This window comes from Labrus mixtus, chromosome 15 (assembly GCF_963584025.1).
Source record: "Labrus mixtus chromosome 15, fLabMix1.1, whole genome shotgun sequence".
In the NCBI taxonomy this organism is placed as follows: Eukaryota; Metazoa; Chordata; class Actinopteri; order Labriformes; family Labridae; genus Labrus; species Labrus mixtus.
Genome location: NC_083626.1, coordinates 16,268,800 through 16,295,892, shown reverse-complemented (window position 1 = coordinate 16,295,892; position 27,093 = coordinate 16,268,800). Strand labels below are relative to the sequence as shown.

At 40.1% G+C, this 27,093-nt stretch overlaps 2 protein-coding genes across 2 annotated transcripts; both read right to left on the bottom strand.

The window, feature by feature from the left end:
- Positions 1-252: 252 nt before the first annotated feature.
- On the bottom strand, positions 253-14,713 carry si:dkey-32e6.6 (extracellular matrix protein 2). The gene is made up of 10 exons (XM_061058197.1): positions 14,146-14,713; positions 13,354-13,505; positions 13,029-13,262; positions 12,689-12,911; positions 12,281-12,396; positions 9,765-9,897; positions 9,529-9,686; positions 9,250-9,389; positions 2,405-2,731; positions 253-1,716 (listed from the first exon to the last, which is right to left on the bottom strand). Exons 1-10 carry the CDS (start codon positions 14,339-14,341, stop codon positions 1,548-1,550), a joined length of 1,848 nt encoding a protein of 615 aa, XP_060914180.1. The 5' UTR covers positions 14,342-14,713; the 3' UTR covers positions 253-1,547.
- Positions 14,714-16,716: 2,003 nt separating this feature from the next.
- Positions 16,717-26,379, bottom strand: tktb (transketolase b). The gene is made up of 14 exons (XM_061056701.1): positions 26,116-26,379; positions 23,797-23,914; positions 22,678-22,791; positions 22,473-22,570; positions 21,322-21,513; positions 19,737-19,864; positions 19,441-19,637; positions 19,091-19,255; positions 18,728-18,884; positions 18,516-18,646; positions 18,329-18,412; positions 18,123-18,219; positions 17,880-17,999; positions 16,717-17,661 (listed from the first exon to the last, which is right to left on the bottom strand). Exons 1-14 carry the CDS (start codon positions 26,220-26,222, stop codon positions 17,489-17,491), a joined length of 1,881 nt encoding a protein of 626 aa, XP_060912684.1. The 5' UTR covers positions 26,223-26,379; the 3' UTR covers positions 16,717-17,488.
- Positions 26,380-27,093: the final 714 nt, after the last annotated feature.

The following is a 27,093-nucleotide window of genomic DNA, read 5'->3' as shown; positions in this document are numbered from 1 at the left end:
TTCATTACTCAAACTTAGCTTTCATCAAATATTTAGTTAGTTATTCTTCCAGTCAAACTGCAAATATTGATATTATATGAACTTTGTTGCAGAAGGATTTTATGTAGATCTACTTGATCGTCAATCAAGTAGTCTGTGTACATGTTGATGAGTTTTTTTTAATAATAGGATGAGAGGATTTAAAGGAAGAGTTGCTGTCTCGGAGAAAAGTAAATGAGTGTAACAGAGTTTGTGCTTGTTTCCTGCGACTCCGTAATGTTCTCTCTAAGACCACTTTATGGGTGCCCAGCCCAGAAATGTTCAGGAGCAAGGCTTTGTTTCTTGTCACAGAGCTCAAAGCATCTCTTAAGGGGCTGAGATCGTAGATATGTTGAGACAGAAAAATAGTGCATTGTTAGCTTATTTGTAACTTAACTGTGCAGGAAGAGATGAGAGAGAAAAAAGCTGAAGAAAATGGATAAACGGCAGGGGACCGACTTTAAGATAGTGGAGATAGATGCAGAAAAAAAAGACAACATTGAGATCCTTGAAGTCACTGTCAGCGTGGTTGGCAGGACACCAGAGCTCCCATTGCTTTAGATCCCGAATGGGAAAAATCACTAAACACACCCCAGCTCTGCCATTCTTCCTTCTTTATTTTAAATCCGCTTTTAGCCACATCTTATTGGATTTAACCAGACATGAGCTGCTGCTCCGATCATCTTTCACTGACCAGCTAAGACTCTTTCTTAGAACAATCACTCTATTGTATCTGAAAAGTCAGCTTTTATTTTGTCCTTAGCCAACATGTTCCTTGCATTTTTCCCATTTTCCCTGCTGCTAATCAAAATAATGGGGTGCCCCAGTCCTGTCACGCACACAAATACCCCAATCACTGTACATAATCCTACAGAGACTGGTGTCACCGTTTACATGTTAGGAGGCCCTGACGGTGGGCCCCAGTCCACAGGCCCACAGTCAGAAGGGCTTGTTATGTATTTGGCTGCACGGCTGGTGGTGGATGTTTATGTTGGAACTCATCTGGTGATAGAGAACCTGGGTGATGTTTATGTTTTCCTTCCTAATGGGTCCCTTAGGTTCACACTGTCACCAGACATTTTCACTCTCTTTTTCAGGGACCGCCAGGCAGCAGGGCAAAGATTTGACTGTTTCATGACCTCCTTGGTACCCCTGTCATTTCTGAATTACCTTCTTTATATCTGCCTTGCATATATCATATCTTTTTTGCATATATTTACAGTAAAAAGAAGCATTTTGAAGCTGCAACGCAATCTATTTTCTTTTTAACACAATAACATTTTATATCAGTACTACTATGACAGCATTTACATTCTTACATAACAAACCAAAAATACAATTATGTTCCTTATAAACCAAAAACGAGGATTGGAAGATGATTAATTCATATCACTGACTAACTTAGCAAATTACATGTTACTGAAAAACCCAAGACAGAAAAAAGGTGCTGTATGTCATGACTGCACATGAGTGTATTGTGGGTTTGTATCTTTCCATGAATGTCTGTCCCACTATGTAGTTTACTGGTTTTATAAGTGCGGCTGCTGTGGATAGAGGACCAGTCCCTGAGCATCAATCAAACAGGAGAAAGCTTTTGGGGGAATCCTCTCCACGTCCAGCAGATTGTTTTCCAAGTGGACTGAAGACAGGGTGAAGCCAGAGTTACGAGGATGGCACACCCCCCACTGCCTCACGAACCTGCAACCACAACATACATCGACTATAAAATGCAGACCGGCAGCATTTGAATTCTGCACATTTGGAGATCCAATGACATTTCCTATGATGTCAACATTATTTTAACATTTGAATAAAAGTAAATTGTATTAACTTTTGTTTCACCATAAGCACCTTGATCATATAAAAAAAAATAACACCTTGATTAATGACCCAAAACCAATCCCTGATGTCCTACTGGTTTAGACACAGCCACACTCTCACAATTATCACAGTTTTATTATCTGTCTTTTATGCCAACTGTCTTATAAAAGAAGGAAACTAAAAAAAAAGCAAACCAAAGACTTTTCTATGATTCCTCCAATATTTTTTTTTTTTGTTCTGATTCGAGAATGTTACCAATTGCTAAGTTGCTATGCTAAGTTAAACATTGTTGCATTTTCTTCAAGCATTGTACTCATGAGCATGTAAGCATTCTTATGTTGGCATTAAGCTCACTATGTTCACCCCTTTGATACTCCCAAACAATACTCCCAACATGTATTTCAACTTAGCAAATTGATTGCTTCTGACTTAACTTTAGGTGATCTCTGTAGAAATGGGTTGACACTTTTTAGCAATGTATTGTCTTTGTAAAGTTGATCATCATTATGCCAGCGAATTATGAATACCCTATTTGACTCTAAAAAAAACTGACTGGTAAGTGTACCTGATCTGGTTGTTGTCAAGTCTTAGCACCTGCAGGTTCTTAAACTGTCGAACACTTCTAGGAACCTCCCTGAGACGATTGTTGTCCAACAGCAGCTCACCAAGTGACCGGTATGTTCCAACAAAAGAGACTCTCTCCGTCCCCTCATTGCTCAAGGCATTGTGGGATAGAATGAGCGACTGAAGGCCGGGCTTCAGGTGCCTGAAGGCGGAGGCTGGGATGTGACTGATGTTGTTATGTTGGAGGTCCAGTTTATGGAGAGGGCGAGGCAGATTCATGGGTACAGAGGTGAACTGATTGTAAGACAGATCCAAGGCTTCCAGGGACCTGCGAGAAAGAGAATTAAGAATCATGAATCTCAATCTAAAATCTCAAATCTACAAGAATTTGACTTATGAATGAAAAATGTAGAGTCTAAAGCAGAAAGCTCATCCAGACAGCCAGCATGCCAATGAAGGTCTTTTCCTCTGGATCCAGAAGTTCAACTTTTTTTTTAACTTAACCCGTCAAACATCTACTGGATGAAATAGGTCTGAGAGGGTTCTAAGAAAGTCTACAGCAGGACTTTGGTTTTCAAAAGTTCTTTCTCTACAGCTAACATGAGGCTGACTATTGCAGTTTTCATTAAAACATCTAAACAACTTTTGGATGGATTGCCATGACACTTGGCATGCCTCTTCATGTCCCCATAAGGATAAATTGTGTGTTTTGCGATACCCTGACTGTTCGTATAGAACCAAAAGGAACAGCATGGACTGTCACAAAATAGGGTTGGACAGGGATCTAGATCAATTTATCCTAAAGACTCTACTGGTTTCCTTGTGTTTCTAGTTCCACTATGAGCTTGGTGTTTTTTGAGTTGATTGTCTCACTTTTTAACGACTGAAAGGATTTCCATGGCCCTTGGCACACAATCATGTGTCCTTCAAGCCGAAGCTGGTCCCCTGACTTTTCATCTTTTGGATTAATACATTTACTTACAAGAAAAAAAACAACTAAAAACCTACAAGACGAAAACAATCCTGTCAGCCTCAACTACACTTTGCCGTTGGACCTTAGATTGTGAACACGGTACATTTTAGACCAGCTTAATATCAGCATGCCAACTTGCCTAATGTTTTACAGGTCTCTAGATTAAATATAATGATGGATGCCTATTTCCTCTCTGATTCCAAGGCTTTTCCCAGCAGACCTCCTGTTTTATAGTTAGTAGACTCCTGCAAAGCGCTGTTGGGGAGGCAGGAGTGCAGAGTAGGAGGCTAGACTCCGGGGGATTCATGGGCAGCAGCAGAAGGAGGGAAATAATGGGGCCTGAGAGGTACACTGTAAAAGAGCGTGGCAGACTGAAGGGGAAATTGTGCCTGATTGTTAGATAAGGGGACTGAAATGTTTATTTTGTATGGGCAGTATGGAAGAATGGGCAGCAATATAGAAAGGAGCACATTTTGAGGGGTTCTGAGGAAAATATGTAGTACAGGACTTTAGTGTTTTTGTTGGAAGATCCTGCACAGCTGTTGTGAGTTTACAGTACTGCTCACAGCAGGAGAAGAACCTAATTTCCTGTCCTTTCCTCATTCATAGAACACACATAGTGAAGGGAAAGAGGGACCAATGAGGAGAAAGAAAGTGGATTGGATAGACTCTTTGACTGTCATCTGTCTAACTGATTTTCAATGCCTCAGCATTTCTGCCTCTCAAAGGTGATTTACAGTTAGACCACTGCATTTGCTCTCCCCCCTTGAACTTTACAACCCCCAGGTTACGTGTGTTATTTGGATTGCCATGAGGTAGATCATGTGTTACAATGGAAAGCATTAAAAATACCTGCAAGAGTTGGTATATTTCTGGTTAATTTTCATGTTGGGTATACACTTTTGGCTTAACAGAAGTATAACCATCACATTGATACAACCATCAATGTTTTACTGAAAACAAAGTAGACACACAGCACGGGAGCACACAGAAATGATATCAAAAACATAGGCTTTCATTTTTAAACGGTATAGTGTCACAAATGAAAATTGACACAAAATATGGTCCCTGCTTGAAATTTAAATCTTCTGATAAACATCAACACAACAACACATTTCTCCATTCCAGTTCAGACCAGTTGTGTGCTGCTAACTTGTATTCTAAATCTTTGCCAGGAAGCTCAGCAGCAGTCCGCCACTTCTCTGAGCTCCACATGGTATTAATGAGCGAGGGACACACAGTCCTCCCCCTCCTAAAAGTCTTTCTCCCTCCACATACACTCCCACCCACTGGCACCTACATACATACAGACACACACGCCAACATGTATGCAAGCCATAATATTGAAAGATGTGACAAAGAAACACTAATGTAGACATCTTAAGACCGACAATATGCATTGAAATACATAATTATATGATTTGAAAGTGTTCATTCTCATTAGATACACAATATATTTAATCAAAAAGGCACATGTATGCAATCCATTTATAAATAATGATCAAATTTAGCGACCATTTATAAAGTGGTACAAAGAACTTACATAAACCGCTTCTTTTTTTTTTTTTTTGCACAATTGTGTGTGTGTGTTCGGTTTTTGTTTCAAAAATGGTCTGGTACAAAATAGTTAAGGACTACCAAACCTGAATTACCAGGGCTTTATGGGGACTTCACACTACATATTATGTCCACAGGTGGCGCCGAAATCAACAAAACTGAAGATCCTCCCAGATACTTTAAATTAGATATCTAATGTTTGCTACTGATGCTTTATTGGTGAAATATTTTGGGGGGACTAAAAAATAATGGTTGATCTGTGTTTGTAATTGTTTTGTTAAATTGTGCTGCTTCCTGTCTTAGCCAGGACACTCTTGTAAAAAATATATTCTCAATCTCGATGAGACTTTCCTGGTTAAATACATTTCAAATAAAAAATGTAAATGAAGCAAAACAGCATTCTAGTGCAAGTATTGCATAGAAAGAAGTCCTATAATATCAACTACCTTGTAAAAATTGTGTATTGTTTGAGCATGTTAAATAGTTTTCTTTTACTTTTTGGCTCTGCTGAGTTTTTGGATCAAAGTAATTCTAATCCTACTTAAAGTTTTGAACAAAACAAACTTGGGTGTTATTGATTAAAACAGAATCTTAAAACATGATCTCATCCAATTGCGTAATACCTTTCTTTTTCTTTGAACAACCCAATTTCAACATTGAAATGCCACCCCATAGCTTCAATCCAGTTGAAAACATTTTCAAACAATAGGGCCCAAGGTGTTGGGTTATAAGAAGAACCAGCACACAGAGCGCGTTTCTTGCTTTCCTTTACACATGCAGACACAGAAGAAGTACAAAAGTACAACACTTAAATATATACTTTCAATCTGTGCTCAGCCCACCGTACCAGCACATAGACAAGCTGGCTACTGAACCAGGATACATTCTGTAGCCAGGCAGAGCAGCTGTGACCAGCAGCCTTGTTAGACTTAAAAGTGGACTTTAATACATGCACTGATAGATGGATGACGGCAGCACATGGCTTACACTACAAATGTCAGAAACTTGAAGGCTTCTGTGTGCAGCGGATGTCTGGGAGTATCTGCTGAAAACAGACTGAGGCACATTTGGATCCATTTATATAAAGGAATTGTTTTTAATTATTTACAGCAGTGGGACATGTGTGTGTACTTTGAGTGTATAATCTTCATTCATAGTAAATATTTGTATGTGCAGTGTTACTTCAGACTTTCAATTCCAGATAAAATGAATTTTGGAGGTTTTTCCCTTTACATCTGTGGTGCTTTAGCACAGCGGTTATGATTCAGTCCTGTGTTGTGTGCTTACGTGATTGTTTTCCCATTTTTGCAAGCAAATTACGAAATCGCTCTGTGCTTATCTAATAAAGAAAATGAGACAACACTTCACTGTCACTTATTACTTAATGCTTCAAGTGCAGTTTTTCTGGATAACTTGTGTTTTACGTTAAGCTACAGTAGAGAAGTGTTAATCAATAATTCAAGCAGAAAGTCCAGATAATCAATGTGTTCCTAATAAAAATGTTTGATGGCATTAAATAAATCTGCAATTGGAAACATGTGTCGCTTGAAATCTGATTGATTTGCACTTTTGGGACGAGTGATGTTTATGTAGCTTTCGCCTGTGGAAGTCATTTCAACCTTGTCTTGTTCTGACAGTGAACATTTGCAGCTTGGAGTCAGATCTGTAAGCCGGTAGCAGTGATGTGATCACTTTCAAGTTTTGACTGACTGCAGGAAGAGCGAATATGAAGGCATTTAAGACTGCTATCGGAGCTGACAGGTTCTTGAAGAGCAAGTGAGTGTGTTTGTGTGTATTTCTTCACATGTTCATCAGAGTGATTCAATATTAAAACTGTTTGTTCTTACCCCTGATGGAATTTTCAAGTACCTACGCATTATTACATATAATGCATTACTCAAGTAAAGAGAAATAACCTAAAAATATACTTTGAATGTTAGTACACCATGTCCACTAATGGCTAGTAAGCATGTGTGTAAAACTAAGTGATGTCCACAAATTGAAAGCAAATGTTAAAACACTCATTGGAAAACAAATTTAAGAATGTTCTGGGGTTAATAAACTGAGTAAAAACATTGGAAGTGGAGAACTGACGATGCAATATAAGTTTATAAGAAATGTATTAACTAGTTTGATAATAAGGTGAGATTCTGGCACCTCGTCCAGTCTGCCTTGGACAGATCCCAGGTCCAAACTACCCTCCCCAGCTCCCTGTAACCTCCCTTCACTTTCCAACACAGTGGTCTCAAATCAATGAACCTCCCAATGGACTCAACAAACACTCCAACTCTATGACAAGAACCAGAGGCGCTCCACAAATACATGCCAGCTACACTGTTATTTTGATACTAAGCAATTTACTTTTTATTCTGTTTCTCCATGTTTCATTAATACATCTGTCTACACCACTGCAGATTCTACATGGTTATACTTCTCTCTGTGAGTGTGTTAAGGTGAATGTAATTAAAAAGATTTTCAGACTATGATATTATCCAATGGCGAAGTCTTGTTTTACGCCACTCGGGTCTCATTTAAGACCTTTGCTCTTTAAGGCTTCAGCTCCTGCCACGTTTGTGGGCTTCAGTTCAAGTTGAATTATGTTCTCACTGTGGAGTCTATGCAGTGCAGGCTTTTAAAATAGAGGAGCAGCTAATAATTCCACTGTGCCAATGAGAAGCCTGCTGCGCTCGTCACTAATGAGGTCAAGAGTCAAGAGTCAAATACATTGGAGTCAGATGTCAAATGAAGGCTGAGAGTGTAACCCTGGTGAATTGTATTCAATTAATTCACTCAAAATTGTCATTTTCCCCACAAAATCATCTGGCAGAATAGGATTTATAAATTTTCTCAATTTGATACTTTGTGGATTCAGTCATATTGTATCATCTAAAGCGTTGATTCTCAACTGGTCTAGCCTCAGGACCCACCACCAACTCATTCATGAAAACTTGCAACCCAAATTTAAAATATTCTTTAACCAAGTTGATTTAATTTTTGAAAAAATTGTGCAGTTTGGACCTCAGATGGTGAAAATCATGTAATAAAACAAAGAAACGGAACAAAATAAGCATGTTTAAAAGGAGCTTCATGGAGTTTTTTTTCAGTTGCGACTCACTGAAAACAGCTCAGCGACCCACTTTTGGGTCCCGACCCACCAGTTGTCAACCACTGATCTAAGGTTTCTCCAAATGCACTCAGTCTTTCTTACTTAAGCATATCCTTTTCCTCAGATTTTCCTGACGCTCCAACTGTGGTTCACAAGGATCCCAGGGAGCATAGAAAAACCCACTGGAATTCACTATATTTAAACAACACACACACACACACACACACACACACACACACACACACACACACACACACACATACACATTGACATAGACAAACACACATACAGACACATAGTTGCCCTGAAGCTGTCCCTCACACATCTACTCATCTAAGTACACACATTCAGCTGCCATAACTCTTGTGATATGTTGATGCATGCTATGTGTGTGTCATTGTAGGAAAGATTAAATTAAAAAAAAGGGATTCTAGATTTGTTTTCTCATTATGTATACAAAGACATCATGTTTTTGATGAAGTAGCTCAAAGATCTGCTTTGCACTTTGGGTATGTGTGCGTTATTGCACATTTTGTGTTACCAGAGCATCAGACTCAGTTGATAGTGATGGGAATTAAAACTTGATCTGAACTTGAACTTTTGGTGGGAGTGCATTATTTAAAACCTTTGAAGTTCCTCAATAAAGTACCAAGTACTGGTCCACATTTAAAATTATAAAAGTACTCCAAACACTCCACAACAACTCCAGTATGCCCTCTTGTGGCTTTGCGCTGGCTGAATGTAGAGATGGCTTTACGTATGTATGTATGTATGGATGTATGGATGGATGGATGGATGGATGGATGGGTGGATGGATGGATGGATGGATGGATGTATGGATGTATGGATGGATGGATGGATGGATGTATGTATGTATGTATGTATGGATGGATGGATGTATGGATGTATGTATGTATGGATGGATGTATGGATGGATGTATGGATGGATGGATGGGAGAACTAGCTGATGGCTGAATGGATGAGAAATAATCAATTAGTGGATGGATGGATTAATGGATGGATGAATAAATGGATAGATGGATAGATGGATGGATGTATAATGGATGGATGGATTGATGGACGAATGGGAGAACTATAGCTGATTGCTGAATGGATAAGAAAGAATCAATTAGTGGATGTATGTATGTATGGATGGATGGATGGATGGATGGATGTATGGATGGATGTATGGATGGATGGATGGGCATACTTGAGTTGGCTCCATGCATTGGTTTCGATGCGTTGCTCATGTAGCAGGTTGTGACTCAAGTCCAGTGCTCTCAAATGGAAGCAGCCCCTCAGCGCCTCTGATGTCACTTCCTCAATCAGATTTTGATTCATCTCAAGCTCCTATTGAAAAAAAAAAGAACCAGAACAGAGGAGGATTGGGGATTTATGGCATGGAGGTGGTGCAGGGTTCTTCCTTAAAAAGTACCTGGAAATTCTGAATTAGAAGAATGTTCTCTACAGTGATGTGATACCAGTGTACCTGAAGAGAGGGAGGAAGGCCCAGTGGGAGAGAACGGAAGTGGTTGTTGTCCAACTGGAGATCCAGGAGTCTCTCCAAAGGTCTGAAGGATAGTGGCGACACGCTGCCCTCATGGAGCATATTCTCTTCAAGCTCCAGATTCAATAGGTTTATTAATCCTGAAAGAGAATACTTAATTATTGACGTATTTTCATAAAGAGATGTTTTTCTCCCAAGCACACAGACTCAAGTCTTACCTTGGAAACATAGAGGGGTGAGTGTAGCAAGCTTGTTTTTGTTCATCTTGAGCTCCTCCAAGGATGAAGGCAGAGCTGGGATCCTGGTAAGCTGGTTATCATCCAGGTTCAGCTTCTTCAGAAAAGTCAAATTCTAAATGAAATGCATTAAAAAAGTGAACAGGTCAGTTTGATAAATCCCACAAAAGGGACGCAAATCTAAAATTCTACAACCTTCCATTTTAAGTTCAGGGAAATACACAAAATGAGATAAGGTCAAATGTATGAATCCCTTCCACGTCATCTTTCATGGATTTTTAGTGAAGCTGTTCTGTGTCCCTCCTCAGTGAATGCTTCTGTGGTAGATGTGTGCAAAGTTAAAGCAGTGGACTGACTCTTTTGCAGTATCCATCAAACCAGTCCATCAGTCCTCTGTCATTACTGGGAGTTACTGAGAGAAAGTGAAGGAAAAGCTTCCACTATAAATAATTTCCTTTTATTCTTCAAACCATTGGCTGCAGCTTCTTTCCTACTGGTTTGTCCAGCCAATCCTGTGAAAGTAACCTGATGGTGGTGGGTAATGATTGGTCAGAGTTTGGTCAGAATCTGTGTTTGGTGTGTCATTTAGAGGTTAGACCAAGAGGTTATTTTTAGAAAGGATTGCTTAATGCAACCTCTGTGCTCTTTTATTAAAGTAATGCTCCAGGATGCAGCCTGCTTTTTATCTTAATTAGATGCAAAGTGACTTATAAAACTTGCTCGGAACTGACAAACTCATTCACCTCAGAAGACTGCAGATTCCCTTAACAAGAAGCCCTTTGGCTCATTACCAGACCTGTTTTACACATGTTCATCTATCCTACATATTAGACATAAAAATCATTTTTGCTGCAGTTTAGACCTGCAAGTGAAGCTTTTTAGTTTTGCCTCCCACTGGAAGATAAAGTACAACTTCAGAAATGTATAACTTTAGCACCCTCTGCAGTCAGTGATGTACACTACTTCTGTGTGTGTGAGATTAAATGGTAAATGGACTTGAGCTTGTATAGCAGTTTACTATTCTTCTGACTACTCAAAGCGCTTTTACACTGTAGGTCACACCTATCCATTCACACACTAATGGCAGAGGTTGCTATATGTAAAGCGACCATCAGAAGTAATTAATCTCATTCAATTTGGGGTTAAGTTTCTTGCCCAAGGACACATTGGACATGCAGCTTCAGGAGCTGGGGATTGAACCCCCGAACTTCCGGTTAAGAGACGACCGACTCTACCAACTTAGCCGCAGCTGTCCTTATGTTAAGGTTTAAGGTCAGAACTTCCTGAGAATATTAAGCACACTTAAACATAAAAAAAACAAAACAATATAAAAACATATTTCTGTTGAAAGGTTTTGAAAAAAATAATGATCATTTATAAATTACGGTTAGATAAAAAAAACATTATTGTCCCATGATGTCCATTTATACACTGTATACTCAAAGGCCCAAGTAGGGACAAGAGTTGGACATTAGTAATCGCTATAAACTCTTCAGTTCAATTCAATTCTGTTCGATTCGATTCAATTCAATTCCTCTTTAAAATAAAGCTTTTACAACACTTAACATCAGGAAACTGTGCCTAATATTTGTACAATTTAGTTTTCTGTGAGAGTCGGTTAGAGTGAAGTAACTGAAAATGCTAATTTTTTCTTTGTATTATTTGTTTTCCTTCTGGCTCAGCCACTCTTATTTTCATAGACAAATAAAAGCTAGTTAAGTCCCTTTATTGTTTATCCAGTGGGAAGAAAAAGTCTTGATGAAACTTCATCTGGCTCTATCATAAAACATGTTTAAATGAACATTATGATTAAGTTAACTGTATAATGAAATATTAAGAAACAAAGACACCCAAAAAGCAACAGTACTAACAAAAAGACCAGTAAGGATCGTTGCCCACAGGCAGAGTAGGCTGGACTGGTCCTTCAGGTTCGGACTTGCTAACACTGCAGCAGATCTGCAGTTAGATAATATTGAACGGGCCTGGGTTTGGGTGCATTATAACAGTCAGGGGGGGGGACTCAGATTCAGAGGAACAAGGGTGGGGGAAAAAAAAGGTGCATGCATGGAAAGTCATGATTAATTTATGATGGAACAATTCTTAAGCTTGGTTCATATTGACAGTTTTTGGTTTTTGTGACTCACATTGCAAGTATAAAAACATAAAGGAGATTATTTGAGTACCAATTTATCCATTTAGAAGCACATAGAAGCCAACGTACTCTAACTAACTAACTAACTTTCTGAGTTGATGAGTATGCATCACATGGCACATACACTGTGCAGCAATTAAGTGTTTAAACAAGAACAGGTTACCCTCAAAAGGGACCTCAATGCATTTTTGATTTGACATCACAAGCATGATTAAACATTCAGGACAAATGTATGCAATGTGGTTGCAGATTAATATAAGCCAGGAATGTCCAAAGTTACAGTGAACAAGGAATAATTTGTGTTGTTTGCTGACTGATCTTATGCACACTGAGGAGTGTTACTCACATATAGGGGGTTTTGTGTGAATGACTCATCGTCCAGTTGGTTTTTGCTCATGTCCAGTGAGTCCAGGCTCGGCAGACCAGAGAAAGCTTGTGGAGCGATAACTCTGATGTTGTTCTCTTTTGAGATAAATCATATGGTAGGACATATAATTCAGTAAATGAATAATTAAAGTGTAAAAAGAGACTTGACTCTAGAATTCATCAATGAAGCTATATTCATGAATTTCACAATGTATACGTTGTTATGTTATCAGTATCCCAGCTGAATTACATTGAGAGCTGTTTGTTTCTAATCTGAACAAATCTTCTGGGCACATACATGCTCATTTGGTGTGATGACTTCACTTAACAAACAACACACACACACAGACACACATGCACACACACACATGCATGCAGACACACACACCTGCAGCGTCCAGCTTAGTGGCCTCCAGGTTGTGCAGGATTGGCAGGTGAGTGACGCCGATGTTCCTGCAGCTGATCTCTCTGTTTGCAGTCTGGCATTCTCCGAGAGGAGACTCTGTGTAGCTGTAGTGTGTTTCTGTTTGATTTCCCGGAGCCTCAGTTGCTTCTACTTCTTCTTCTTCCTCTTCTTCTTCCTCTTCCTCCTCTTCTTCCTCTTCTTCTTCCTCTTCTTCTTCCTCCTCTCAGAAAGAAAGTTAAAAAAAATGAATTCAATTAACTCAATAAGGGGATTCAATAAACTAGAGGAAAGGAACAGCTTATTCATACAAAATCCTTTTAACCTCTTCCTCTTCTTCATCATCATCATCATCATCATCATCATCATCCTCATCTTCGTCATCATCATCATCATCATCATCATCATCATCTTCTTCTTCCTCCTCTTTTGCTTTCCCTTCATCCATCAGTCGCCGTTTTTCATCATGAAGATCCTTCAATACAGTTATGAGAGTGCTGCTCTCCTGCTCCGCTTTTCCTGGTTTCCTCCAGCCATTCAAGGGCTTCCCCAACCCTGCCTTCAAGAAGCAAGAGAACACTTGATCACAAACACAGTTTTGAATTAGAGTACAACACGAGTGAAAACATGATAAAAATCGAATGGCATACTATTCTATATGCCACGGCCTCCACTTTTTCCGCATGTTTCCTCTTCCCCCAAGCACCTCTTCGTCTTCTACCAGCCTCCACCTTCCTCAGATCAACTCCTTGGCTGTCTCTCGCCTCCTCTGCCTCCACGAGGAGCTGCTCATACCCAGCCTCTTCATCACGAACCACAAAAAAAGACAATGAAAACAATTAGAGACATTAAAGCTTCATTTCCACCAAAAGTACCAGAAATCTTAAAGTCCAAGGATCTTCATTTCAAGACACAAAAAGGTTCCTCCAGCCCAGTGTTGTCTGCTTGTATACCAAAATACAAAGGGGAAGCTTAGCCGAAGTAAAAGTCATATCTTTCTTGCAGGTTTCATTTTTTTTTTTTTTTAAATCTAAAAATGGTCAAAGCTGTATTTTACTCTATTTTAACACTTTGAACAATTAAGCAGGGACAGCTTTTCATATTTTATTCCACACAGTCTAGTGGCTTTATATTAAACAATGTAGCTGCTAAGACGCCAATTTTAAAAGTCCATGTACTAATGGAAGAATGACCCCCACAGCAGGGAACTTTTGTGGGGAAAAATAAAGTTCCCAGGACTCTATCAATTTCCTCGTCATTGTGGTGGAAATGCATCAAGTACCTCAAAAGTCCCTTGTTCCAGAGGAAAGGTCTTTCAGTGGAAACACAGATAAAAAAATAAATAAAGTGACCTATTCACCTGGTTTTAAATAAGCTGCTAAATAACTCAGGGAAATAATAGGGAAAGTGAGCATTTGGAAGACCAAAAAACTATTTCTTACCAGCAGGGAGGGTTGCACTTGAAACAAAAGGATCCGATAAGGCTGCTTCAGTTTGATGAACGCTTGCTTTTTCAATCTCACGTGTCTCAGAGTTGACAAAGTTTACATCCCTGTGATGCAAAAAATCCAAACTTTGTCCTGAAAAAAAGTTGCCACAAAGTAAAATCAAAAAGGTCCATGTCCTTGGCATCTGCATTGTTGGATTTTAACCGTATTTAAGCTGTTTGGTTGGACAGAGAAATTGAAAGTTATGAGGTCTTCAGGGTAGACACAAAGAATAAAGCAAATCCACCGAGAGTGCGTCACAGGAAAGAAAATGTGAGTAGCAATCAACGTGAGAGTTTACACGTGAGGATCTCCAGAAAACCAGAAGATTTAAAATTATGAGCACTTATGCTAAATGCTGGGTTGAAGAGTCTCTAATGCCAACCAGACAAAAGAAATACTAAACTATATTGCACATGCCCTCAACTCAAAGTGAAGAGTAAGAGGTGGGCAGGGATATCTAGTAGAAGGTGGAGAGGTAAAACAACCCACAAACTCTCACATTGTTAATAAAGGCCCTCGCTCATCTTACCATGAAATATACAGACCTGCCCTGCTCCTCCTTGTCTCCTCACTCTGTCATAACTGTCTGCTAACATGAGGTGGAAAGTGGAGACATACACAAATAGAAATGATAGAGACTGAAACAAAACACGTTTCATATACCTGTGACAGATTCTAGTTGGACAACATCCAACATTATATTGTGGGTTGATCGGCTGTCAAGTTTGTTTTTCTCCTGTTTTAAAAAGAGATTTTCCAAGAGGAGACAGGGTTGGTAGACAGTCCAGGTCGGAGTCAACCATGTTTGGCCAAGCTCCACTAGCATCTATGTATGAAATCAAACATGACCTAAGAGGAATGAACAATGAGCCCGTCTTTACATTGTGTACATATATATTCTGTCTGAGCACACATAGACTCCAATGCTTAAACATGTACTCTGGAGTGTGTGTGGGCAACACATTCACCGCCAAGCCAAGCAGGTGCCACCGAGCCAAACTGGGATTTTCACAGCTGGGTGAAACCTGCTGACAGACCCTCAAACACGCACGCACACGCACACGCACACACACACACACACACACACACACACACACACACACACACACACACACACACACACACACACACACACACACACACGATGAAAATGCAGATGAAATTCAGACTTGTGATAATCAAGATTACTTATATATCAATTTCTTATTAAATGAATGAAGTGAATGCTTGTAATAATTAGTTGTTTATTTCTGCGCTATTATTTCTGGAGCTCAGCTGATAACACAGAGACAACCGCAAGATCCAAAGATATCCCAAATGGTATTTTGGAGAATTTAACACTCAATACTGAAACACTCAGTTCTTGATATGCTATTCCAAGTTAAACAGTGATGTTCCCAGAGACTATTCATTTTAATGTTGACAGGAACATGCAGTAATCCACTGACCACATTCAACCCCTTCCTAAACCTCAGTCAGACAACACCCTGAATTAACAATTTCCACTGCTCAGAAGAGTGCACCAGCCTACGAGTCACCCAACGTATAAAACACAGCATTCTCCTTCAGGTCCATCTTAGCACAACTGCTCCAACTCAGAATAGAAGATATCCCAGACAGTGTGGCCACTTACAGCTCTACAACATGTTTGACATGTATCTGTAAAAGCCACATGCAGCAAACATTTTAAACACAACAATTTAAAGTCTCCAGCCATGTCAGCAGCTGTCAAGATTTACCTGTGAACAGTGGTGCTTTTAGCTAGTTCCCAACATGTTTTGGGCGTTTAGCATGATCACCATCTTCAGTGGGTAAGCAAGCCAACAGCTGCTACTTACACATTAAGTAAGCTAAGCTAAGACTTTTCTTAAACAAAACTGAAAAAAAAAAAGATTTGACATCATGATAATTGGAGATATTTCACTGGAGTTTTAAGTGAGATATTCCCATTAGTGGCACAAACGTGACATTGTCAGGAGCAACAAGAAATATCAACCCTTGTGGTGGTGCTAGGTAAAAATGGTTCCTTTTTATTCTGGATATCTTGTACTGCACAAGAGTAAACTACAACCCCATTGTGGTGGCTCAAAGTCAGGGGGAGGGCAGAATGGATGCACCATTTCAAGGCTAGATATTGGTGTCATTTTGATTGTAAAAGTTGGGATTTTTTTTTAAAACAATGGGTCCATATTCTTTTAATTAATTTATCCATGAAATAATAATAATTTCCATGTTTATTTTACCATGTCTTTCACAAAGGGCTTACGAGGTGGTCTATACTGCAAAGAAAGAAGAAAAACGTGCCTGCTTTATTGGAGTTCAAGATAATTTGAGGACTTCAGATTTGCTATGTTAACAAGTTCTTAGGCTACCTTCAAGTGTTATGCTCTGTGTCAATGGTGATGCATGCATCGCAGCATTACAAAAGCATGCCAGTATACTGACCAGGGTGGAGGATGACTAGCTAAAAACACTCAACATAGAGCCAGGTTACAAAGCTCGTCAGGTAAAACAAAAAGACAATTGAATTTGGTTAATTTATTTATTTAGCACAACACAGCTATGACAGGATGACACTGGTGACCTGGAACATCAGTAACAAAGTGTGATGCTGTGTGGCCTGGAATCACCAGAGGAATGTTCAAACCGTTTATAACTAAAGTGAGTTACACACAGAGGTTAAAGAAAATGTTTTCTAACACAGCTAAGTGCTAAAAGCTGTGAGTGAAAACTAAAAATGAGGATCTAGTACATGATATTAATGCCAAACAGTAACAGTTTTAAGAAAAGTGAATTAGGAACACTAGCTGAGGGAGAAAAACATTGGGCATGGTGGAAAGGAATGTGACGGGTAATGCTGGAATGATGAACTAAGTCATGGCCTGACAGTTCACAATAGACCAGAACCTAGATGAGCTGCTGGCACAGATTTTAATCCAACTTTATTATCATATGGGATTTTGGGTTGGGCAATTTGCAGGACAACATTTTAACATGACAAGTGTACCAGAAAAGGAATGTTACAGACTCAGAAGAACCCACAGGGAGAAGAAGGTGTGCAAGAGGGAGAAATAGTAAAACAACAGGCTTCAACAACACTGCACTTCTATTGATATCTCTTTGCAATAACAATACAGCGGAAGAACACTGCACTTGAGTGATGCCATAAGATGGCACTTCAGAAAAGTTAACAGATCTACAGGTCTTCATGTGATCATGTCAGGTAGCTGCATGGTGGACAGAAAGGTGGTTGTAATGCAACAGAGCAGGAAGCGGAGGATCCTGTGTGCAGTCCTTAGTTTGCAAAGGTCTGACGCACAGCATCAGCAATGTGCTTGGCGCTGATGCCGAATATGTCGAGAAGCTCTTGGGGCTTCCCGCTGCGGGGAACGCCGCTCACTGCCAACCGGGTTACAACAATGCCGGGCTCCGTCCCCACTGCGGACAGCACTGCTTCACCAAGACCACCTGTGAGGAGGGGGGCAGACCATTAGAGAGGACGACAATTCATCAATGTGCAAGTCTTATTTGTAGAGTAGTAGATTAAACTACAGACTGGTTGGTTAGCTCTTATTAGACCCTTATACATTAATAACACATTGACACAACAAAAATCTACCTCTTTGAACATCTTCAGTTAATCCCTACAGTAAGACACTCAAGCTGATCAACAGAAAACAACCCACCCTCCTTGTAGTGGTCCTCCACAGTGATGATCTTTCCCCCTGTAGCTCTGGCACTCTCCAGAATAGTAGCGGCGTCAAGGGGCTTGATGGTGAAGGGGTCAATCACACGAATGTTCTTCCCTACAGAAATTTGATTGAACATGGAATGAATCCCCCAGATTACTTAACAGTGGAGTTGAGTATGGCTATGACTTTTAGGCCTCAATACTTTTTTCTATCCACTAGAGGGCAATGTAAGTTTACCTTCACTGGCCAGCATGTCAGCAGCAGCCAGGGCCTCATGCAGAGTGATACCAGCACCAACAACAGTCACCTGATCTTTGTTGGACTGGCGAACCACCTGTAAGAACACACTTTTGTTTATAGATGGCAATTTTTCTGGTGTCCATTTCCAACAGCAATTTATACCCAAAGATGAGCACGTGGGAAATCATGCGATTGATCATTACCTTGGCAGTGCCCACTTCAAACTTCTCATCTGGAGAATAGATGACTGCAGTCTCTGGTCTACTGGTGCGGATGAAACAGATGCCCTGAGAACATAGTGAAAATGTTTAAAACACGAGGATGCTGTGAGCCCCTTTTCGGAAAAATAACAGTGAAAAAAAAAAATCCTACAACAAGCTGTTTATCAACCTTTGTGTTAGCTGACAGCTCCACAGCTCTCTCAGTGGATACTGCATCACTGGGGTAAAACACAGTGCATGTTGGGATAGCGCGGAACATGGCCAAGTCCTCTAGGGCCATCTGTGAAGGGCCATCCTCACCTGAAAAGGGCACAAGATCAGTTAGGGACAGGGCATAGTCTACTTGTATGAAAACTAGTGTCGTTTCAGCATAAAGCTTACCGATGGACACTCCGCAGTGGGACCCCACCAGGTTGACATTTGACTGGGAGATGGCTCCCATACGGATCTGGTCATATGCTCGAGCGAAGAAGGCAGAAAAGGTGCTGGCAAACGCAACAGTGCGATCTCTGGTGGCACAGCCGATGGCCACTCCTACCTGTAGCATGAAGCAAAGACATCAGTGTCAGGGGATAATGTTAGCAGCCGAAGGGCACGTAAACTGGACCAAAGCAGCAGTGTGAGGATGGGATTATCATGCTAGAGAATTAATAGTAACAGATTAGACCAAGTTGGAGCAGATTATGGAAGTAAGAAGTGTGAACTGAGACAAGTTTATCCCTCTTTCATAAGTTGGTAGTTTACCATGTTCTGTTCAGCAATGAAGCACTCAATGTAGCGGTCGGGGAAGGCCTTCTTGAAGGTCTCTGAGTAGGTGGAGTTCTTGGTGTCCCCGTCAAGGGCCACCACTCTCTCACTGGACTTGCCCAGCCTGGCCAGGGCCGTACCGTATGCACGCCTTGTAGCCATCTGACAGTGTGAGAGGGAGACAGATTTTAAATTAGGCAAAAAAAAAATATATATATGAATAAAATCTGCATCCAGGATATGTTATTTCAAATGCTATGACATTATTGGACAGGGAATTAGCTCACTAAAACACAGACTTTAATTCTTAATCACAGGCCACATGCTTTAAGTCTTCCTACAGGTACCTTATCTCCCTTTTTGTATGCTGGAGGTGAAGGCAGCAGGATGGGGCTGAGATCTGCTGGTGCTGTGTCGTCTTTGGGCAGTTCGGGGCACAGGGTCTTGTTGGGGACTTGGATCTGAGCCTGCAGGTCATTCAGGATGTCGTCCACCTTGTCCTTTGGGATGGGCTTTCCATGCCAGTTTTCAAGATCCTCGATATCTACAGCCAGTGATGAGAAAAAGTCTCAGATCTCAAACTCTCTCTCAAAAAAAGAAAAAAAGGGAACAACATCTTCACCATAAGAAAAATCATACGTACTTTTAAGTCCTTTGCCCTTCAGTGTCTTTGCTACAATGCAGGTGGGTTTGTCCTTGACCTGCTGAGCCTGCCAGAAAGCTTTGCACAGCGCCTCCACATCATGTCCATCTACAACATACGTGTTCCACCTGCACAGAAATAGCTCAAATTTAACAGCAAAACACACTGACAAATATTAACCCAAAACACAGGGACGTATTAACTGCTGAACAAAAACGTTAAACATCAAATTCATCACCAGTGATGGAAAGTAGTACTAGAAAAAAAAAAAAAAAAAAACAACATCAAGAGGCCCAAAGTGGCGAGATTAAATCCAGCAGAATACAGGCATACCAATTAGTTTGAAATTCATTTTGCTTGAATTAAAGTTTTAAAAAAAAAGGGCAATCATTAGTGAAGTAAACATAAACTGATCTGAACAATTGCCCGGTTTCAAAGTTATGAACCAGTTCAATGAGGTTTTGCTTCCCATCACTTTGTTTAGGCTCTCTGATGTTGCAGGATTTTGAGTTTTACTTTTTACCTCTTACTAGAGTAATGTGAACTAAGGGGGCTGGCTAGTATTAGCCAGCTAGCGAAAGTTAGCTGACAAGGACAAAACAAAAGCAATTTATAGTTCTCCAACTCAGAAAGTAAGTAATTTGCTATGGAAGAAAAGAGACTTCCCAAAGGTTTGCCCATCTTTACACTTTCTAAAATGATTAAATATGACAGTTTCTTTTTCGGTAAGTTGCAGCAGCTATTTTCGTTGTATGGCTTTAGTCAACGACCCAATGGTGTTGTTGGGAGTGACGGCTTTTCACAAAATGTTTAACAAGAACTCTCTGATGCAGAGCGAGTGTCAATCACACCTGATGCCTGAATGTCCGAGCAATTCTTGTGACAATCAGATAATTATTAGTGAGAAAATTACTTCTTGAAAGGGTTTCCATCATTTCATTCCTTACGGTAAAATTGGCTCTCATTTACCTCTTGGGGTAATTAAATAAAAGCTCTAGCGCAAGTTCAGTCAGGAAGACTATAACTACCTTCACGATCGGGTCTTTCTCACCCATATTTTTTGCACGCTTACTCACGTTTCTGCTGTTGTTGGTTAATCAACTGTCTCGTCAGCGGTATTCATCTAACCAATGGCATGGTGTTCCGCCCTTATTTTCAACCTACTATCGTTCCGCTCCCCGTTTAAATAGAATTCTTTCTCTCCCTTATGTTCCTTCATGCTGATGTTCCGTGCACCCCTCCTCCTCCCCAACACCGCCATCTCGCAGAATCATCATCCATCATTTCTCCCATCCGGTCTCATCAAGTCATCAGCTTTACCACCACCAGTGTCTGGACTCCATGGGGGGGGGAATCTATTCTGCCATCGCTCAGAATTGTCATTCTCCTACACATCGCCCACCCCATGGAGTCCAAGCGCCAAAAATATTTTTTTGAAACATTTCCATATTTCATTGTAATAAATAATTTTCTTTATTCAATTGTCGCTCCTGATTGAAATATCGTTGTCTAAATGTCTCCAAGAAAAGAAAACAAAAAAAAAAGGGGGGGGGGGGGGGGGCAGGTAGGTAAGTGCAATACTGACCCGAAGGCTTCACAGCGCTTGCGGTAGGTCTCCATGTCGTGCTTCAGGGGTGCCGGCTCACTCTGACCGAGCCTGTTGACATCCATGATCGCCACCAAGTTGTCCAGCTTGTAGTAGGAGGCGAAGGCCATGGCCTCCCACACTGAGCCCTCTGAACACTCTCCATCACCCATCATGCAGTACACACGGTAACTACAACAGGATGTAAGAAAGGGAGGGGGGGGGGGGGGGGGGGGGGGGATTTTAGTGTCTCTAATAATTATTCACACAGATAAATAAATAATCACTTTTACTAGATAAGTAAAAAAGCTGAGGCGACCGACTTCTACTAATGAGAAAGGAAAGTACACAAGACAGCAGAATTAATAAGTCCATTCCAAAATAAACCACTGGTGTTGAATGAAGCCCTACAAGTCAATTTAACTGGTACCAGTCATTAGCACTGATGATACAAGCAACATGTCCATATGATGTCACAGTCTGATTTATTGAGTGAATCCTTTCCACTGTATTTAAAAAAAGAAAAAAAAACTTGTGTCTCCATGAGGCTCAACAGATGCAAACTACTTCAGGTTCCCATGTGACTTATAAATGTCCTCATGAGTATTGGCAGTGAATAGTTAGCAATTCAAATTCATCAGGACAAGAGTGTACTGATGAACAGCTTTAACTGACAGCATTAAAGGGGCCATTCATTTTACACCAGTATTTTCTACCTAGAGTGTTACTGCTGTCTGTCAGCAGTGCAGATAACTTTTGGCCACATTACAGGTTCCTGTCATGCCGTGATTTAACCCAAATACAACTACACTAGTACAGGTTCATCCATTAAACTGATTACAGGGCATGAGTCACAGCTTTAACACGGAGCAGTTCCTCGTCTGCTGGAGAAGGCATTGCACTCTGTTGTTGACTCAGCATTGTTTCAACAAGCTTTGTTTACACAGTATGTATGACATCCCACCTTTAAAAAATACAAACAAACAGTATTTGTAGAACAGACAACCCCTGCCCTTAAGTAATCTTACTACACCGCAGAAGATTTTCTTGCCGACCAACACTTATGACAACTCCACATGGGTGTTCCAAATGCAGGATTAATGCAAGCTTGAAGATCAATGAATCTGCATTTCTCCTGTATACTCACTCACCTGGATTTGTCAAAGTGTTTGCCAGTGTAGGCCATCCCACAGGCAGCCCCGAGTCCCTGTCCCAGAGATCCTGTAGCCACGTCAACAAATTCCAGTTTCTGGTGAAAAAAAAAGAGAAAAGAAGCCATTTACCAGTCAAACATTTTGACTTTGACGCTTTCTGTTTTCAAAAAGCAAGAACAAACAGAAAGGAGCCGTTACTTACAGGAGTGGGGTGGCCCTCTAGGTCACTGTCAATCTTGCGCAGGTTGAGCAGATCAGACTCCTTCACAAAACCTGCCTCAGCCCAGGCAGCATACAGGACAGGTGCAGCATGACCCTACAGGCAAGAGGGAAAAGGACAGTGGTTTAAAGATATACTTGATCCGAATCTGTAACCGATCTAAACTTTAAAGATCTGAGTTAATCGGTCCACAGAGCCCTGGATCGGTAAAATACTACTACGAACCAGTCAACGACCCGGTTTCAAAGTTATGAAACAGTTCAAATAGGTTTTGCTTCCTATCCTGCACACTGTGTTTAGGGTCTTTAATGTTGCAAGACTTTGACTTTTTACCTCATTAGAGTAACGAGAGCTTAGGGGGCTTGCCAGTTAGCATAAATGTTGATCAATTTAAAAACTCAATTAAACAAGAACTGTCAAATACAGAGCGTGTGTGTCAATCACAACTGAGGCCTAACTTGTGATTGAAACTCGCATATGAATATGACATTCATGACAGTCACAGAAATGATTAAAATGAGAAAGATTGTTTCATCATTTTATTATAGCGAAACAAAGTACTTCTTCCTCCAAGAGGCAAAACATGAATCAAATTTAAGTGCTACGAGTTTCACAAAGCCTACAAAAAGGGATGTAGCCTACAGAAGAACTCAGATTTCTGCTTTGGTAACAAAATGTATTTCTCGTCCCAACTACCTGTCACAGTGAGACAGTATGGTTGTGTGTTAAAGACTTCCCATAATATACATCACAGAATATTTAATGTACAGTAGGCCTTTTCTCTTGTCTCTTAGAAAAGTAATAAACACAAGGAGAAGCCATCTTGAAATGACACTGGCTATAATAATTTTCTCATTCCCATAAAGTAAAAAAAAATCATTTGGATTCAATTATCAAATTTGTATCAGATTGGAATCGCACCAAAATGTTCTGTATTTTAATAAATCGGATCGTAGCTCTAGAGAACAATATCGAATCAAATCGTCTTGTAAAGGAGAGATTCACCCCCCAAAAAGTAAGTACTTTAAGACAAGCAATCACCAAAAGTCAGGTGTTAAGGTGAAATAAAAATATTTACATAATAGAGGGGATTACACTGACCTTTGAGAGAACGAAACGGTCGTTACACTGGTTGCGAGGGTCCTTTGCTTTGTAACGCATGGTGTTGAAGAAGAGCACAGACATGAGCTCTGCTGCACTGCAGCATGATGTGGGGTGACTGAGGAGAGAGAAAAAGATACTTTGTTCATGACAATTCAATGCCTTTAAAAAAAACAACAACATCCTCACACCATGCATGTGTTGCTACATTCAGGAATCATTGCACTTTGGTTTAGTTGAACAATAATAAGGAATTCTGTGACACAATCAGTCAGTACAGCAGAGCCGTTCACAATAAAACATTGGCCAAGCAATGAGTCAATTAAGAAAATCACTTTCATTAGGAACATCACTCATTTCATATAGTTTGTTAATCTGCAACAGACTCAAATCAGTTATGTTACCACACTTAAGACTTAACTGTTAGTTGATGCATTGTGGTCCAAATATTGTGATAGACGTGTTTAGAAATCCCCACATTACTCAACAGCATCGCAGCTTCTCCAAGTGGGTTACATTTCAAATGGTATCATCTCAACCATGCTGGGTACACACACAGTTATCTTATACATACATCATGGTTTCACTTGAAAATATACAGGGTGCTCTTGTTTACCCCTTGTCCGTTGTTGAGTGATAACCTGATGAGAAATAAACTGAAGTAAATTCATGAAATCCCAAACAAATCAGATGCCCGGGTGAAACGTTCCATATCAGTCAAATAATGAGGAACAACACGTGATGAGTGTTGGGTGTCAAAACTAGAAGACACCTTTTGTTAAAAAGGTGCCAACGGTATCAGATTAGAAAATGCATCCACTTCCTTGTCCATTAACAAGGAACTGCCAAAAAAAACAGGTTTACCAACAAACCACTTTTGTTTCGAAGTTGCCTTTAGGTGAAAATTATGCAATGCTGTGGGGGATTGTACGTGGGACAATCTATGTGAGGAAGTGGCCTGGGGATTGACAGAACTTGTGATCCTTGACTGCATATTCTGGAACTATTTGCTTAGTTTTCCAATAATTTGTTCTATCTGAGATTCTGCTTAAAAAATAAATTGCAAAAGTTAACTACCTACTGGCCATGCAAATATTTTTCTCTTTTACATATCATATTTTTCTACTGAGAGTACATATTTTCTTATCTTTGCAATATTTACATGCAGACTGGGCAATATATATTTTTATCTTTTCCTTGAATTGTGGCAAGCTGCTTTGAATTCAAGTTGTTTGTAGCTGTTGATGCCTGTATGTTTGTGCACTTTAAGGGGAAGCATTTCTGATTTCATTTTTACAATTGTGTAATGACAATTAGGGTTTCTATTCAATTAAAAGATTAAACAAAACTCTGCAACAGTTTAACCATCTCATAAGTGTGACAAGCTACAAAGCAGGAAACACATTGTAGTCCAAACTGTTCTCCCTTTAAAAAAAAAAGGGACAGATATAGACTTAATGATTCATGTGGCAGCCAACAGGGTGCTAAATGATAGTCATCCACTATAAATTATTCAATCACAGGGATGTGTAACAGTTCATTAGTTACTTGTGGCTTTGCCCAATCATAAACCTGACTGAATACACTGAAGGCAAAAGGGCAGCTTTCAACAAGGAAACTATTTATGTAGTCCTGGAACTGTTTCAACTAATAGTAGCATTTCCTACAAGGAAGAGGAAGAAGTAAGTCAGGTTGCAAAACCTGGCAGATGAAGCAACACCACAGGTGCCCTTTGACTGTCCATTTTGATACAACATTTCTTGGGAGCGATTCAAACGGTGTGCATGTGAACATTTGTGCAGCATTTCAGGATGCAGAGCTCTGCAACTTTAGACCAGGTCGTCTGACTACGAGGCTCGTACTTTCTCTTGATCGTGTGATTTTTAATAGATACGGAAAGCAGGTCAATTCTATTTCATTGAGTTTCAATCTTTACTTAAGGAGAAACCATGAACTCTCGGCTCGCTTGCCATAACTGTGAAGTCAATCAAACCATCGATAGCATCAGACACAATTAGTTTTTTATCAGCGTAACAAATATCAACACATTTTTAGCGTAAGCTAGTCTTAGCTTAGTATTTAGACTCCGTGGAGTTTTAAATAAAACATTTTTTTTAACAGTATTAATAATTTCTTGCTAGCTGTCTGCTGTGGGTACATTGTCCACCGCGTGAGGATAATCAGCAGCACGTGCATCCGGGCCCCGCAGGTATAACGTGCGGTTGCTAGTTTACTGTAACGTTGCAAAATATGGCGTATTATCTTCGTGTGCAACTCCTTATTCAACATGAAAACATGGCATAACTTTATACAACTCACCCAGAGTTGGAGGCACACGTTGCCTTGATAGAGTTGATCCTGAGCTTGTTAGCGACGTCTTTCAGTCCCTGCAGAGTCTTCTCGTCGGGCTTGTGGTAGTTAGTCATGGTTTCTTGGTTGTTTCTTGAACGCCGCGTCCGCTTGAAATGTTAAATTTAGTTAATTTAGTTACACAGTTACTACCCAGTGTGATAGTTAAAGGTTGTGCTACGCTGCAGCTAGCTACCTAGTGCAAGTACAACCGAGGAGAAGGAGGACGGGGGAGAGAGGAGGGAGACTTATGTCTGCTGTGACAGCCACTCCCACCTAATCCAATCATTGGGTGAACACTTGTACAGAAGAAGCAGCTTTCACAAGTTATTTTCAGACAGTGGAAAAATGCCGATATGATTTCATTTAGTGCTTATCATTTCCGCTTTATATTAGAATAGACGTAGCCCAGTGTGTCGACATAAGCATTTAGTTATATTGTTGCTACATTGTCAGTTTATGACCATATAATGTAAATAGGTTATGAAAGAATATCCCACATATAACGTTGTAGATTTGATCAAATTGCAGTATTTTTAGTTCGTTGGAAGGACGTCCTGGTTGTGGCAACATTTGTTGATAATATAGCCTATATATAGAGAGATTATGCTATATATTATCAACTTTAGATTAGTTATCAATGTAGATTTATTGTTACGAGACATTAAGTGCATACTTCTAAAAAGGAGCACGGTAGAATAAAGTGTACCTCTATTTATTTAAGGGTTTTCCGTTCATAACCAGTGCAAGTCACTGTCGCTTTAAAACTTCAGCTGGACAGCTGCCAACAGGGAAATGGAGGCAGATTTTGCCCTCTCATCCTTACTCAGCGTGAAACACAGGACTGTTTGGCCTGCAACAAAGGGTTCAAGTAATCCCTTATGACTAATTCACAAGTCATTCTGAAACATTTCTTTGTAGCTGGAATATATGCATCTGAAAATGTCA